Raw genomic sequence first — 15,112 nt, forward strand, 5'->3', positions numbered from 1 at the left:
GTCTACAAGAAGGTTAGTGGGAGCATGATCGTTTTCCTGGTATTATATGTAGATGACATATTACTCATTGGAAACGATATCCCTACCCTACAACAAGTAAAGTCTTGGTTGGGGAAATGTTTTTCTATGAAGGACCTAGGTGAAGCAGCCTATATATTAGGAATCAGAATCTATAGAGATAGATCACAAAAACTGCTTGGCCTAAGTCAGAGTACATACATAGACAAAGTGTTGAGACGCTTTAATATGCATGATTCCAAGAAAGGATTCATACCTATGCAACATGGCCTGTGTCTATCAAAAACACAATCCCCTTTAACTAAGGAAGAAAGGGATCGCATGAATAAGATTCCATATGCATCTGCAATAGGATCTATCATGTATGCCATGTTATGTACTCGACCAGATGTCTCGTATGCTTTAAGTGCAACGAGTAGGTACCAATCTGATCCTGGTGATGCTCACTGGGTAGCTGTCAAGAATATCCTTAAGTATTTGAGAAGGACTAAGGACTCATTCTTGATATATGGAGGTCAAGAAGAGTTGGCTGTAATTGGATACACCGATGCTAGCTTCCAGACAGATAAGGATGACTTTAGATCGCAATCTGGTTATGTGTTTTGCTTAAACGGTGGCGCTGTGAGCTGGAAAAGTTCAAAGCAAGATACAGTTGCTGATTCTACAACCGAGGCCGAGTATATTGCTGCCTCAAGTGCAGCAAAGGAAGCTGTTTGGATCAAAAAGTTCATTAGTGAACTTGGCATAGTTCCTAGCATTGTGGATCTCATTGGTCTCTACTGTGATAACAATGGTGCTATCGCACAAGCCAAGGAGCCTAGATCTCACCAACGATCCAAACACATACTTAGGCGTTATCATCTCATTCGAGAGATAATAGATAAAGGAGATGTGAAAATATGCAGAGTACCTACACTTGACAATATTGCTGACCCACTGACAAAGCCTCTTGCACAGCAGAAGCATGATGGCCATACTAGATCTATGGGTATTAAGGGTATGCCTGATTGGCTCTAGTGCTAGTGGGAGATTGTTGGTGTAAGCCCTAGAGGCCAATACTTTTGGTACTTGTATCGAATTATTTATTAATAATAAAAGGCTTTTTCTTTATTACGTTTGTTTAGTAAAGTCCCTGGAATAGATAGTCCGTTTAATGTATTAAGTGTGACTTAATCATGAGAACACATTAAACATAAGGACATTATTCTTAAAGTATCCGTAGTCGAGCTTTAGTGTGAAGTGGGATAACATTAAAGCATTAAGACTATTATGTTTGTAGACTGATGATCACATCTCATGGATCATGGATAAAGAGTTATCAAGTCTTAAACATAGGTATGAATATTAGGAGTAATATTTATACCGGATTGACCCGCTATGAGAATACTATATAGAAAGTTATGCAAGGTGTCATAAGTTATTCTCATGGTGAGAATAGTGTATTCCACTCTTCGACCTGAAACCACTATGGATCCTAGATGTAGAGTCGAGTGCTTTATTACTGATCAAACGTTGTCCGTAACTGGATAACCATAAAGACAGTTGATGGGTACTCCACAAAGCATGCTGAGGGACATGAGTGTCCTAGATGGAATTTGCCCATCCTGCGTAACAGGATAAATGTCTATGGGCCCAATATTGAACTGGACAAGGATGACACGGTCTATACCTTGTGTTCAATATAGACATAAGGGCAAAAGGGTAATTATACACATAAGTATTATCACAGAAGGAATTGTCAGATCACATGACATTTTCGTGTCTTGGGTAGCAGTGATGTGTTGCTAGATACCGCTCACTGTTTATTATGTTAAATGCATGATTTAATATAATTGCCAACGTCACGAAAACCTACAGGGTCACACATAAAGGACGGATTAATGAGAGATAGAGTAACTAAGGAATATCGTAAGGTACGGTGCCCTTAAGTGAGTTATAGAACATCGTAAGGTACGATGTACTTGAGTAGAATACGAAATATGGTAAGGTACCATGAGCTTAAGTGATTTTGGGCATATTATAAGATATGGGCCAAAATACACTTAAGTGGGCTTTTATCTTGAAGCCCACACAAGTGGTTCTATAAATAGAACCCTTGTGCAGAAGCAAAAATTTGCGGTTGCATTCTTTTCGTTTTCACTCTCTCTCTCTCTCTCTCTCACTCAAAGCCTTCATTCGTACCAGCTAGCACTGAGATTGAAGGAACCCGTTCGTGTGGACTGAGTAGAGACGTTGTCATCGTTCAACGTTCGTGATCGCTTCGTGGATCTGCATCAAAGCTTTTGATCGTCACAAGAGATCTGCACCAAAGGTTTCAATCGTCACAAGAGGTAAATATTCTATCACTGATCATGACCATTCGTAAGGATCTCTAAAGGAGAAAATTTTAATTTCCGCTGCACTTTGGGTCGCAATTCTCCTTCAGGATAGACTCAGAGGAAGAATATTTGTCATCAGTTAAGATGAACATATCAAGGATAGACTGCCGGGAAAAAGTAGGAATTATATCTATCAGTTACTGAATAGAATACAAAAGAGAGAATATCCATCACCGGTTAAGATGAACATATCAAGGATAGACTCAACAAGGGAAAATAGGATTTACAACTACCGGTTACTGGGCAGAAGACTGCAAAGAAGAGGAAATTTGTCATCAGTTAGGATGAACATATCAAGGATTAACTCTGAGGAGAGAAGTAGGATTTATATCTACGGTTTACTAGATAGAATACCAAAGGGAGACAAATCTGCCATCGATTAGGATGAACATATAAAGGATTAACTCTCTGGGGAATGAAATAAGGATTACAACTACCTTTTTACTGGGTAGAAAACCACAAAGGGAGAATATCCGTCATCGGTTAGGATGAACATATCAAGGATAGACTGCCTGGGGAAATGTGAGAATGAATCCGCTGGGGAAAAAAGGAAGTAAATTACTTTTACCGGGTATTAGGCAAAAGTAAAGTACTCGAAAATTGAGAAGAACATTACCAGTTACTGGGTAATGGATTCTCAAGAGACCCAAAAGCATCTATCTATGTAAGAGCTAGAAAGAAACCATCAAACAAGGACTCAACCCAAATGAGGATATAACTCAAGGGGAGTGGTTCCCCCCAAATGATTAACTAGGGAGGAAACTTAAACAATAATCATCAACGAGGAAATAACTCACTGGGGAATGAGAAAGGTTAAACTCTTTCTGCTTAAGGGGCTGACACTCTACAATTGAAAGAGGACAGACACGCCAAACCTGCATGGGGAAATAATGTCACCGTAGCAGAGGATCAGAATAAAGGAAACAAATGCAATAAAAATGCATAATGAAATATCTGATGCTGTGTTTTATGCATGAATATGTATGTATTTGATTATGATTATGATTATGTTGACAAAACAACACAAAGGATACAAATATCACAAATCTGAATCACCACTGCAACACTCGGCTAATATCAACAAGATGGGAACACCAACTGGAGAAAAGATGCTAGAGGTGAACACAAATAACCCAATCCTAGCTGGGGAGAGAGGAAAAATCTGCTGAGGATCCAAAAATGTCAACTCTGTAGGGAATTTTAGGTCAACACCATATCAAATAGGGGACAACCTCGCATATGACCAAACCAAACATTGCTCAAGACCAAAACCTGCCGGGAATCAGAGATCTTCGATATCTGAAGATGAACTCCGTCAGGGAATACAGGAGATAAAAATTCTGCACGGGGTCTGGGCCAAATTGCTAAGGATGTGAGCCTTCAACTTAGCTGGGACAATTTTCAAAAGGGATCGATCACCAGTTCAACTTTACTAGGGGTAAATGATGAATCGTTTGGGAGTTATCGCCAAACCAACTGCTTGGGGAAGACCAACAAGGCTCAGTATTTTCAAGACTCACCTGTTCTCGAATTGCTGTTGATATTCCTTACTGAAATCAATTGTTTTTAAAGTGATTGCTTTTATTATTTAAGAAAAATGATTTTTATTTATTAATTTATTTCAAAATTATCATCATAAAAATTCAATTTTATTTAGCTGAAATGAATAAGAGTAGAAACAATTGGATAAAAAGCTCAATTTTATTCAATAGAATGGTAGCCTGTAAATGCCAGGACTCCATGCATCTTTAGAACAAGTTGAAAATGGTAATTTACATTGAAAAGGGCTACATTGAATACAATGATCACCACTCTCCCTATTGACTCCAATATCCACTGTGCTCTTGGCTTTGGTCGAGAATGACGAATCAGAAACAAATGATTTACTCAAAACTGTCTCCAATGATCAGGACCAACCGAATGTAGTTACTTGCCATAATCCCTAATTTTTGCCTAGATTTCCCAAAGGCGGGGTACTCAATCTACCGGGATAAATTTTCTATTTTTATGTCTCTAACTTTTTCCTGGATCGCCCTTGCGGGTTTTCAATCCACCGAGACGCTCATTTTTGCCTAAGCCGCCCTTTCGGGTTTTCAACTTAGCGAGCTGTTCTTTTTCTTTTTAGGCAAAGTATTTCTTGATTGCATCGGCGTTTATAGGACGAGTGGACTCTTCACCATCCATAGTTGTAAGAATCAAAGCACCGCCTGAAAAGGCTCTCTTAACAGCATATGGGCTTTCATAATTAGGAGTCCATTTCCCCTAGCATCGGGTTTAAAAGATATAATCTTCTTGAGAACAAGTTCACCTTCTCTAAACATATGAGGCCTAACCTTCTTATCAAATGCCTTCTTCATTCGTTGCGAATATAACTGACCATGACACATGGCAGTCAATCTCTTCTCTCCAATTAAATTCAACTGGTCATATCTGGTCTGGCACCATTCAACTTATGTCAACTTGGCTTCCATTAGCACACACGATGGGATCTCAACCTCTACTGGGAGTACAACTTCCATGCCATAAACAAGAGAGAAAGGGGTTGCCTCTGTTGAAGTGCGGACAGATGTACGGTACCCATGCAGAGAAAACAGGAGTATCTCATGCCAATCTTTGTACGTCACAACCATATTCTGAATGATCTTCTTGATGTTATTTTTTGCAGCTTCAACAACCCCATTCATCTTATGTCTGTAGGGAGAAGAATTATGATATGCAATCTTGAGGTCTTTGCAAAGAGCTTCCACCATATTATTATTCAAGTTAGATCCATTATCAGTAATGATCTTACTTGGCACACCATAACGACATATAATCTGATTCTTGATAAACCTTACAATAACTTGCTTGGTTAAATTCGCATACGATGTCGCTTCAACCCATTTTGTGAAGTACTTAATAGCCACCAGAATGAAACGATGTCTGTTCGAAGCTTTAGGCTCAATCATACCCATCATATCAATTCCCCACATGGAGAATGGCTATGGAGAGGAAATGACATTTAACAGTGTCAGAGGAACATGAATCTTATCTGCATAAATTTGACACTTGTGGCATTTCTTCACAAACTTGACACATTTAGGTTCCATTGTCAGCCAATAGTAACCTGCTATCAACACCTTTTTCGCCATAGCATGTCCATTCGAATGAGTACCAAAGGAACCTTCATGGACTTCAGTCATTAATAAGTTTGCTTCGTGTCTATCCATGCATCTGAGTGAATCATATCGAAGTTTCTCTTGTAAAGCACATCACCGTTCAGGTAGGAGTTGCCAGCTAATCTTCACAAAGTCTTCTTATGTTTCAAAGATGCCCCAGGCGGATAAATCTGACTTTGGAGGAAACACTTGATATCATAATACCACAACTTTTCATCTTTGACCTCTTCAATAGTAAACACATGAGCTGGCCTATCAAGATGCACAGTCAAATTGGGAACTTCATTCCAAAATTTTACCACGATCAGTGAAGCCAGCGTTGCAAGAGCATTTGCCATCCGGTTTTCATCTCGAGGGATATGATGAAACTCAACCATTGTAAAGAAAGTTGAAATCCTCCTCGCGTAGTCTCTATATGGTATCAAACCGGGTTGATTCGTCTCCCATTCACCTTTGATCTGATTCACAACCAAAGCTGAATCTCCATAGACGTCAAGATATTTAATTCTGAGATCAGTGGGCTCTTCAAGCCCCATAATGCAAGCTTCATACTCTACCACATTGTTTGTACACTTGAAAGTTAATCTAGCTGTTATCAAAAAATGAGTGCCTTGAGGAGTAATAAGCACTGCCCCAATGCCATTACCATACGAATTAACAGCTCCATCAAATACCATGCCCCAACAGGAACCAGGTTCTGGCCCTTCTTCAAGCAATGGTTCATCACAATCTTTCATCTTCAAGTACAAAATCTCTTCATCAGGAAAATCATATTGTACTGAGTGGTAATCTTCAATTGGTTGGTCAGCCAAGACACTACCTTTAATCACTTTTTGAGATCGGTATTCAATATCATACTCGGATAACAACATCTTCCAAAGGAAAATTTTCCCAGTTAAAGCAGGCTTCTCAAAATAATACTTGATTGGATCCATTTTAGATATCAACCAAGTAGTATGATTCAACATATATTGGTGCAGACGCTTAGTAGCCTAAGCCAATGCATAACACGTCTTTTCAAGCATAGAATACCGAGTCTCATAGTTGGTGAATTTCTTATTGAGGTAGTAAATTGCATATTATTTCTTTCCAGATTCATCTTGCTGACCAAGAACACACCCCATACTCTCATCAAGCACAATCAAATACATGATCAAGGGTCTTCCTTCAACAGGCGAAGACAAAATCGGAGGCTTAAGTAGATATTCTTTGATACTGTCAAACGCTTTCTGGTAATCTTCGGTCCAATCACAAGACTGATCTTTCCGAAGAAGCTTGAAAATAAGCACACATGTGGCAGTCATATGCGATATAAATCTTGAGATATAATTCAAGCGACCGAGAAAACCTCTGACTTGCTTCTCAGTTTTTGGCGCATGTATTTCTTGTATTGCTTTGACCTTGGCAAGATCAACTTCAATACCCTTCTCACTGACGATAAAGCCCAACAATTTACCAGAACGAACACCAAATGTACATTTATTGGGATTCAAGCGGAGTTTATATTTCCTCAAATGCTAGAACAACTTCAACAAATGCTCAACATGTTCTTCTTCATCACTTGATTTGGCAATCATATCATCAACATAAACTTCAATCTCTTTATGCATCATATCATGAAAAAGAGTGGTCATAGCTCTCTGGTATGTTGCACCAACATTCTTTAAACCGAAAGGCATCACTCTATAACAGAATGTTCCCTAGGGTGTAATGAATGTGGTCTTCTCCATATCTTCAGGTGTCATTTTTATTTTATTATAACCGGAAAATCCATCCATAAATGAAAAGACTTTGAATTTAGCTGTATTGTCTACCAACGTATCAATGTGTGGTAGAGAAAAATCATCTTTTGGACTAGCTTTGTTCAAATATCTATAACGAACACACATGCGGACTTTTCCATCTTTCTTAGGAATAGGCACAATGTTGGCCACCCACTGCGGATATTCGGAGGTTAGAAGAAAACAAACATCAATTTGTTTACGTACTTTCTCTTTGGTCTTAAATGCCATTTCGGGATGAGTTCTCCTCAACTTCTACTTGACTGACGGGCATTCTGGCTTCAACGACAATTTATGCTCCACAATCTCAAAATCCAAACCAGGCATGTCTTGATAGGACCAAGCAAACACATCAGAATACTCTCGAAGAAGATCAATCAACTCCTTTTTATCCCTTGGACACATTTGAGACCCAATCTTGACTTCCTTCACATCATCTTTGAGTGCAGTGCAACGGCGTCACAATTGGTAAGTTTTAATTCAATTAAGTTCGAAAATAAAAATTTCACTCATGTGAATACCTTGTCACATACAATGCGAAAGGAATTCACCACCTTCATAAGATCAACTAGGTTGAAGGAGGTTGCTTTGTTTGGTCCTACTGGTGACGAAGTCCGTTGGGTAATTTTGATAAGTAGTGGTGGGAAGAATGTAGTAAAGTTTCGATGCAGCTAGTTGCCATTTTGCAGGATCAATGGTTTTTCCACTAGGGATATCTTGTGGTTTAAGTTTGTGGAAACATATTAGTCGCCTCTCATGAAAGTAGTGAAACTTGCTTAAATGTTCCATGATTAGTTTATCTTATTTTAGGGTTTATGGAACCAAAAATTGTAATGTGGATTTATGAATATAATCAAAGGAGACTAGTTCAAGATTGTATAATATTTTGTTAATGTTAATTTGTTATTTTATGGGACGATGTTTTTTATTGTCGATATTCGTCAGATTAAACGCAGATGATTCTAATATAATTAGTATTTAAAACATAATTTTAAAATATGTTAACTGTCTCATGAACCATAAGATCAACATCCAACGGAAATATGTTACCGTCTCTTGAACCATACACCTTTTAAAATTTTGCATGACATTCAATTTATAACATACATGATAAATCCTTAATGGTGCAGAGTGGATAATTTTCTGGTAATACTAACACAAAGTTAAATTTACACACTTTTCAATAAAGATGTGATGCAAATATAACCTTTTATTCAAGTTACAATAATTATCCACGTAAAACGAGAAGACGCAAACTGGTGATGAAGAAGGCCTATGATGGATTCTTAACGGTCCCCATTTATAGAACGAGGTATAAATTTTAATATGATGATTTTCTTTCTATATATTTTTTTATGTTTTATAAATCCTAATTCCTTCGTCTTTTCCTTTTTTATTCTGCGCAAGAAAACCATATGACAAGATGTGTAGAAACTTTTATAAATTTTAATATGACGATTATTGACAAATTCAATTTGAGTAAGGAACATCAATTGATTATAAATGGTTAGAAATATAATTAAATGATTATTGACAAATTCAATCGGAGGAAGAAAATGGTTTTGAGAGTAATGAATCAAGTATAATCATTGGTCGTGTTTTTATATTAGTAAGATAAAATCTAAAAACACAAGATTTATTCAAATTTATTTTAAAAACTATAATTAATTGCTCTCATTCCTTGTAATAATCAAATATTTTCATTTGAGTTTAACATAATTCTGATCCTAGATTTGTTATATTTTCATTAGGATATTATATTCTCACTTAAGATAAAAAACTGTATCCTCAAAAACTATATGACCTTAGGTTTAACCATAATTTTAATCTTAAGTTTATTTGACTCTAATCATTTTAATTTATTTAATTTCTTAAAACATATTCAATATAACATAGAAAAAGAGTTATTACAATTTTTATCTTTTCATATCAATAGATAAAAAGATATTTAGATTATTATTTAAGATTCTTTTACATTCGGCATTCCCCATATTATAGCATCATTGAACCCTGAAAAAAATGAAAAGAAAAATATTAGAACAACATATAACATATGAACATATAACATATGAACATATAAAAATTGAACATATATTTGGCTTAAAAATAGTATCTGCATAGTATTAGGTGATACTTAAGAAGATATATAGCTTACGTGTTGCAATCAACACTAGGATCAAAAGGAACAGAAAGAACAATGTTACAAAGCTTAGGCAGTTGTTTTGATTTATCAGGGTTAACTTTAAATCTTAATGCAGCAGGTTTGAGACAATTGCAAACATCTTTTCGAATCTGGGTGGTGTTGGCCCTTTGATTCAAATTATTTAAACCAATACAACAATTATTCGGCGGTGTGGGAGGACCAATTCCTTGCAAAAATGGAAGACATGGTAACAATGCCAAAAGAGCTTCAGGGCAAGTTATGTCATCGATTTGTCGTGCAAAAAATGGTGTTACTAGCATAACTAAAACCATCAAAAGTATTGAAACAGAAATAGATTTCTTTCCTGTCATCTTAATTTTAATGTGTATGGATAATCTATGAAATTTTAGAATGATTTCTCTCTACAAGTATGTTTTAATTTATAGATAATATTTGCTAATCATTAATGGTAAATCATTAGTGTCTTAATTGTTTTTATTATTTTGTTGATAACGTTTTATAAGATTTATTATTTTATTTAAATTCTATTTGTTTATAAAAGGAACAGTTATAATCTTAAATATTCATGAATTAATATATTAATTAAGAGTACACAAAAAAGCTTATTAGAGACAATGAATTCAAACAATTAAATTTTCTAATAATATAGTAGCGATCAATGTTCTTCCAAAAGTAATATTTGTATATACTTGAAACGTGTTGCCACGTCATATGAACTATATCGGTTTCCATTATAAATAGTAACAGACAATTATACTATTTTTTCAAGTTATTTTCAAACTTGGATAAGGGAATATATATATATATATATATATATATATATATATATATATATATATGTGTGAATATTTATTAAGACATCAAAAAATTTATATTTTAAATATTAATGGTCATAGATAATCATTAAATATGCACAAGAAAAAATATTCAGACATAAAAAATATATATTTCAAATATAAATGGTCATAGATAATCATTAAAAATACACAAAAGGATAATTATAAGAAATAAAACAATTTATATTTTTATTTTAATAATATTTAATATTTATAATTGTTTTAAAATTATTATACAAGTGCTCCGCATACCACATTATAAAACTATAATATATTGTTGTGTATGTTTAATAGTAATAGTTTAGCAAATTTTTCTAAAAATTATAATATCTCCATGTTTAACTTTAGTAAATTTTTATGGTTCTACATTTCATTTTAATTTTTTTTTAAATCGGGTATCCTCTACGCGCGCAACTACAGAGATTAATCTTTTGAATTTGAGAAATTATAATAGGTGGCAAAACTAGTCCTAAAGAGATTTAATATTGTTGCGTGCGCATACTTAAATTCGAACCTATGACCTAAAACTAAGTTAGAAGAGACCCTTACTATCTCATCCATGTGAAGCTACACGAAAAATACCCGAGCGTATCGCACGCTCGAAGATACACCAAAATTGCCATCGAACTTTATTTATTATCAAAGAAAAGGAAAAACATCGATAAAACCCAGAGGAAGAGAAACATGCAAGGAAGTTGGTTATGCAAGGGGAAAGTATTAACATCCTTCACATTCGTTGTACTCAACGGAAACCACTTTGATTGTTCTTTGCTTGAATGAGTGTTAGAGCCTTCATGCCTACGTATCTAAAGATTACTCGCGAAAGAATAAGGGGAAAAGGAGAAGAATAAACAAAGTACTCGATGAGGATTAGGGCCTTCATGCCTACGTGTCCCTATAGGGCAATAAGGAATTCAGAGCTCCATAGTTCATAGAACTAAAGGTGGGAGATGAAAGAAGAGTGATAAAGGTATGGTTTGAACCAAAGTATAATGTTTTTTGAACCCATAAGGTAGGTATATCTTAACCAACGAGAAAACTGGCATCACGCAAAAACAAAGAGTACACTAGCATCAAGCCAAAGATAAATGGTAAACTGGCATCAAGTCAAAAATAAAAGGGTATTGGTTCAGAGGATGGACACTGGTTATTTGTCCAAAAAGGTATATATGGAGCTCAAATAAGTAGTGTATTTGGTTCAAAGAGAAAGTATATCACATGCGTGAATGATTGGTAGAAGATAATGAATGTAGGTAGCGAATAATGAATAATGGAAAATGAATGGTAGGATAGAGAGAAATAATTAAAGTTGAAAGAACTGAAAGGTTTGACAAAAGTGACAAAAGGTATAATTTGGAACCAAAATATAATGGTATTATTGGAATCCATAAAGAGAATGAAATTTGAACCACAGAGAAAAACATGCATATTGACCAAAAAGAAATGAATTAAGTGTTTAGCATGAAGACAAGCATCTCTTGGTTTAAACGCGGACACTGGTTAATTTTCCTAAAATGGAATAAATGGAATCTAAAGGGACTATAGTATTTGGTTTCAAAGAACCAGTATGTTATTGAGATGGAAGGATTATGATTGAATATATTTGATGGATCACGGAAGATGTGGAAGGTGCCCTAAGGCAGAAGAATAAATTAGTATGGTGAAAGGAGAATCAATAATTAGGATGCTCGCCAAGGGTTCGAACCCTTGTGCCTACGTATTCTAATCGTGCAATTAGATATTCAGAGCTCCGTAGTTCGTAGAACTAAGATGGAACAAAGAAAGAAAGAGGTTTGATAAGGGAAGAGAGATTTGATAAGAAGTGATGAAAAGTATAACTTGGCACCAAAAGAAAATGGTATTGCAGGAATCCACAGGATAATGATATTTGAATCAAAGAGTAAAGGTGATATGAACCAATATATGGTATGGCCAAAAGCAAAGGGGTTTTACCTGACATTAGGACTTTCAAGAAAACAAATGGGTGTTTGTCTAAACAACTAGGATTAACAAGACAAACAAGAGCTCTTGATTCAAATGTGGGTATTGGTTATTGACCCAAAGGGTATATATGGAATCCAAAGGAAGATGGTATTTGGTCCAAGGAAACAATATATCATATTTGGGGAATGGGAATGATATTGGAGATATTGGACAAAGGATCATGAGAGACATGGAAGGTGAGCTAAGGCAGAAGAATCTCTTTATTTTGGATGGAAGTCAAGTATCGGGCCACAAGTTAGTTATGGCCAACAACCCAAGTACTTGAGTGTTGTGAACAAGTACGTACACCCTACTTTTAATCCAAGTTTTATTATGAAAATGGTTTGATGAATAAGAATGGATCAATAAAACAACTACATCAAGGGGGTGCGTTAGTAATAGGTGGTAACATCAAAAAACATGCATAAAGCCCAACACACAAGCCCAAACGAACTTGTCATGTAACATGAAAAATGGATAAGGCAAATAATGATGTGGAACTGAGTCAACATTGCAAATTTGACATTAGTGAATTGAAATAGAAAAACGCACGTGAAAATCATGTTTAAAGAAACTCAGAGCCAACAACATTGACGCGTCTCTCTCCTCTCTCAGCTCAATTTCTCCCTCCGCCATGCCAGAGGCCATCTCCAGCAGCGGAGACACTCTTAAACGTCAATCAAGAACAACACTCAAACTTGTTTTGTGTTGTGTCCGAATCTTTCAATGGAATTTTCTAATTCTTCTTGAACTTCTCAAACAAAAAGAAAGATGGACGAACCTGTAGCGGTAAATTCATGACCATCAAGCTATGGATAAGCTTAACGTCAATAAAACTAGAGTCGTCATCGCACTTTTATTGTTTCTAAAGGAAAACGGAAAAGTACGAACAAAACCCAAAGATAAAAAATTTCAAATCAAAACTAATAAAATGCCAGAGATTACAGGTAAGGGGGTTGGTTACATAGAGGGAAGGTGTTAGCACCCAAAGTGTCTTAGGTACTCCTAGGGAGCCCTTTTTTTTATGTGTATGTGTGTTTTAGTATAAAATGATGTTTGAGAAAAATAGAGTGTGGGGATGAGAAAAGAATTCATTGGTTATATTTTTGTGTTTGACAAGACCTTCGGACTTGTGCCTACGTACCAACATAGAAATGAGGGATCAAAACTTCGTAGTTCATGGTAACAATTTCAAAATGGGTGAATTTCTTTTAACAAAATTTTAATTAAAAAGGGGGCACAAAGGGCCAAAAACTTGAATGAGTGTTAGTTCTTTTTGTCTTTTGAAACTTTAAGTTAATATGGTTAAGTTCATTTACAAATTTGATTTAAGAAAAAAAGTTTGAAAATTCAGTGGCATAAGACCAAAATTTCTAATCATTTAAACAAAGTCTAAGTTTGAAAACACAAGCAAAGAAAGTTTTTAAAAAGGGGGAGAGATTTTGAAATTTAATAAGTGGGAGAAGATGAAGAGACTAATCCTAAGCATAAAATTAAAAGTTAAGAGTTGAAAAGATCTGACCAATGGGATGCAATCCAACAGAAAAGGATGTCATATAGAAAACCTAATTTCCCTTTGGACTTTGAATCAAGCAATAATCAATAAATCCATTAGCAATATTAGACATCATGAAGATCAAGGCATCAAATAAAGGTGACCACATCCAAGCAAGCAAATCCCATAGCTAGCAGTCTTCTTTGTCTTCTCATGTATCAGATGAAATACTCTTTGATCAACTCAGAAGAAAGCATCGTACACAAGATCAAAACAACAATTTGCATCAACACAATGTAGTATATGAGTTAAAATAAATCCCAAGACTTGCATCAGACGAAGGCTCAGTTCACAATAACTTGGTCTCAAAATGTTGGCATTGCCCAAGTCCTTTTTGCACAGGGAATGTTGCCTAGTTCTAAGTCCAAAAGATCAGATCAAGCTTAACAGTCCACCAAGCATTTTTTAGGGTTTTTGTTGTTTATTAAGTGTTTTAAGGTCCTAAGACCACAAACAAAATATATACAATCACAAGATATGGCTCAAATGAGCAAAGTGAAAATGGCATAAACATAAACAAGTTTAATGAAATGTAAATGGCAATGAATGATAAATGACTGAAATTTAAATTACATAAAGTAAATGACTTGAAAGTAAATCAATATTAATAAGAGTTATTCAAATGTTAGTCAAAGTTAATTGAAGGTTAGTAGTGTTTTGCTTTTTAATTGATTAAGTCATTCTTTGGAGAACACTCAATCATCTATTCACAAGCATGGATCCTTGAACCACAACATCTTCCATAGGAAGGAAAAAAGGCCAAGTTTCCACACAATACCATGAAAGATGGGAGAATTACAATCTCACTTACTAGAATGTTATGCCTTTAGGGTCAAATTCAGCTCTATGTTAAGCAATCGTAATTGGACTTATGTAGAAGTCACAACTATCTGAGGCCGGGCAATAAAATTTAGGTGTTAATGCATGTTAGAGATTTGGTATGATGAACCAAACTCCTAAAACATACCACACACTAAAAGAAAAGATCAAAGGGGATGGACGTATCTCATCCATACTTGTATTGGTTCATCTGACACAAGGTCATTGATGAACCAATTAGCCTTAGTGAAGGTGAGAAAAACAAGAAAGGGGGGGGTTTGAATTGTTTGAAAAAATAAGCGCTTTTCAAAATAAAAATCACACAATGATTTTATACTGGTTCGCTTATAACACAAAGCTACTCCAGTCCACCCGGCCAAGGTGATTTCGCCTTCAACAAGGACTTAATCCACTAATCTT

At 35.4% G+C, this 15,112-nt stretch overlaps 1 protein-coding gene across 1 annotated transcript; it reads right to left on the reverse strand.

Moving 5' to 3' along the window:
* Window positions 1-9,166: 9,166 nt before the first annotated feature.
* Window positions 9,167-9,868, reverse strand: LOC127081736 (non-specific lipid-transfer protein 1). The gene is made up of 2 exons (XM_051021959.1): window positions 9,491-9,868; window positions 9,167-9,345 (listed from the first exon to the last, which is right to left on the reverse strand). The coding sequence occupies exons 1-2, from the start codon at window positions 9,847-9,849 to the stop codon at window positions 9,336-9,338; spliced, it is 369 nt and encodes a 122-aa protein (XP_050877916.1). The 5' UTR covers window positions 9,850-9,868; the 3' UTR covers window positions 9,167-9,335.
* Window positions 9,869-15,112: the final 5,244 nt, after the last annotated feature.

Source organism: Lathyrus oleraceus, chromosome 5, assembly GCF_024323335.1.
Source record: "Lathyrus oleraceus cultivar Zhongwan6 chromosome 5, CAAS_Psat_ZW6_1.0, whole genome shotgun sequence".
Lineage (NCBI taxonomy): Eukaryota > Viridiplantae > Streptophyta > Magnoliopsida > Fabales > Fabaceae > Lathyrus > Lathyrus oleraceus.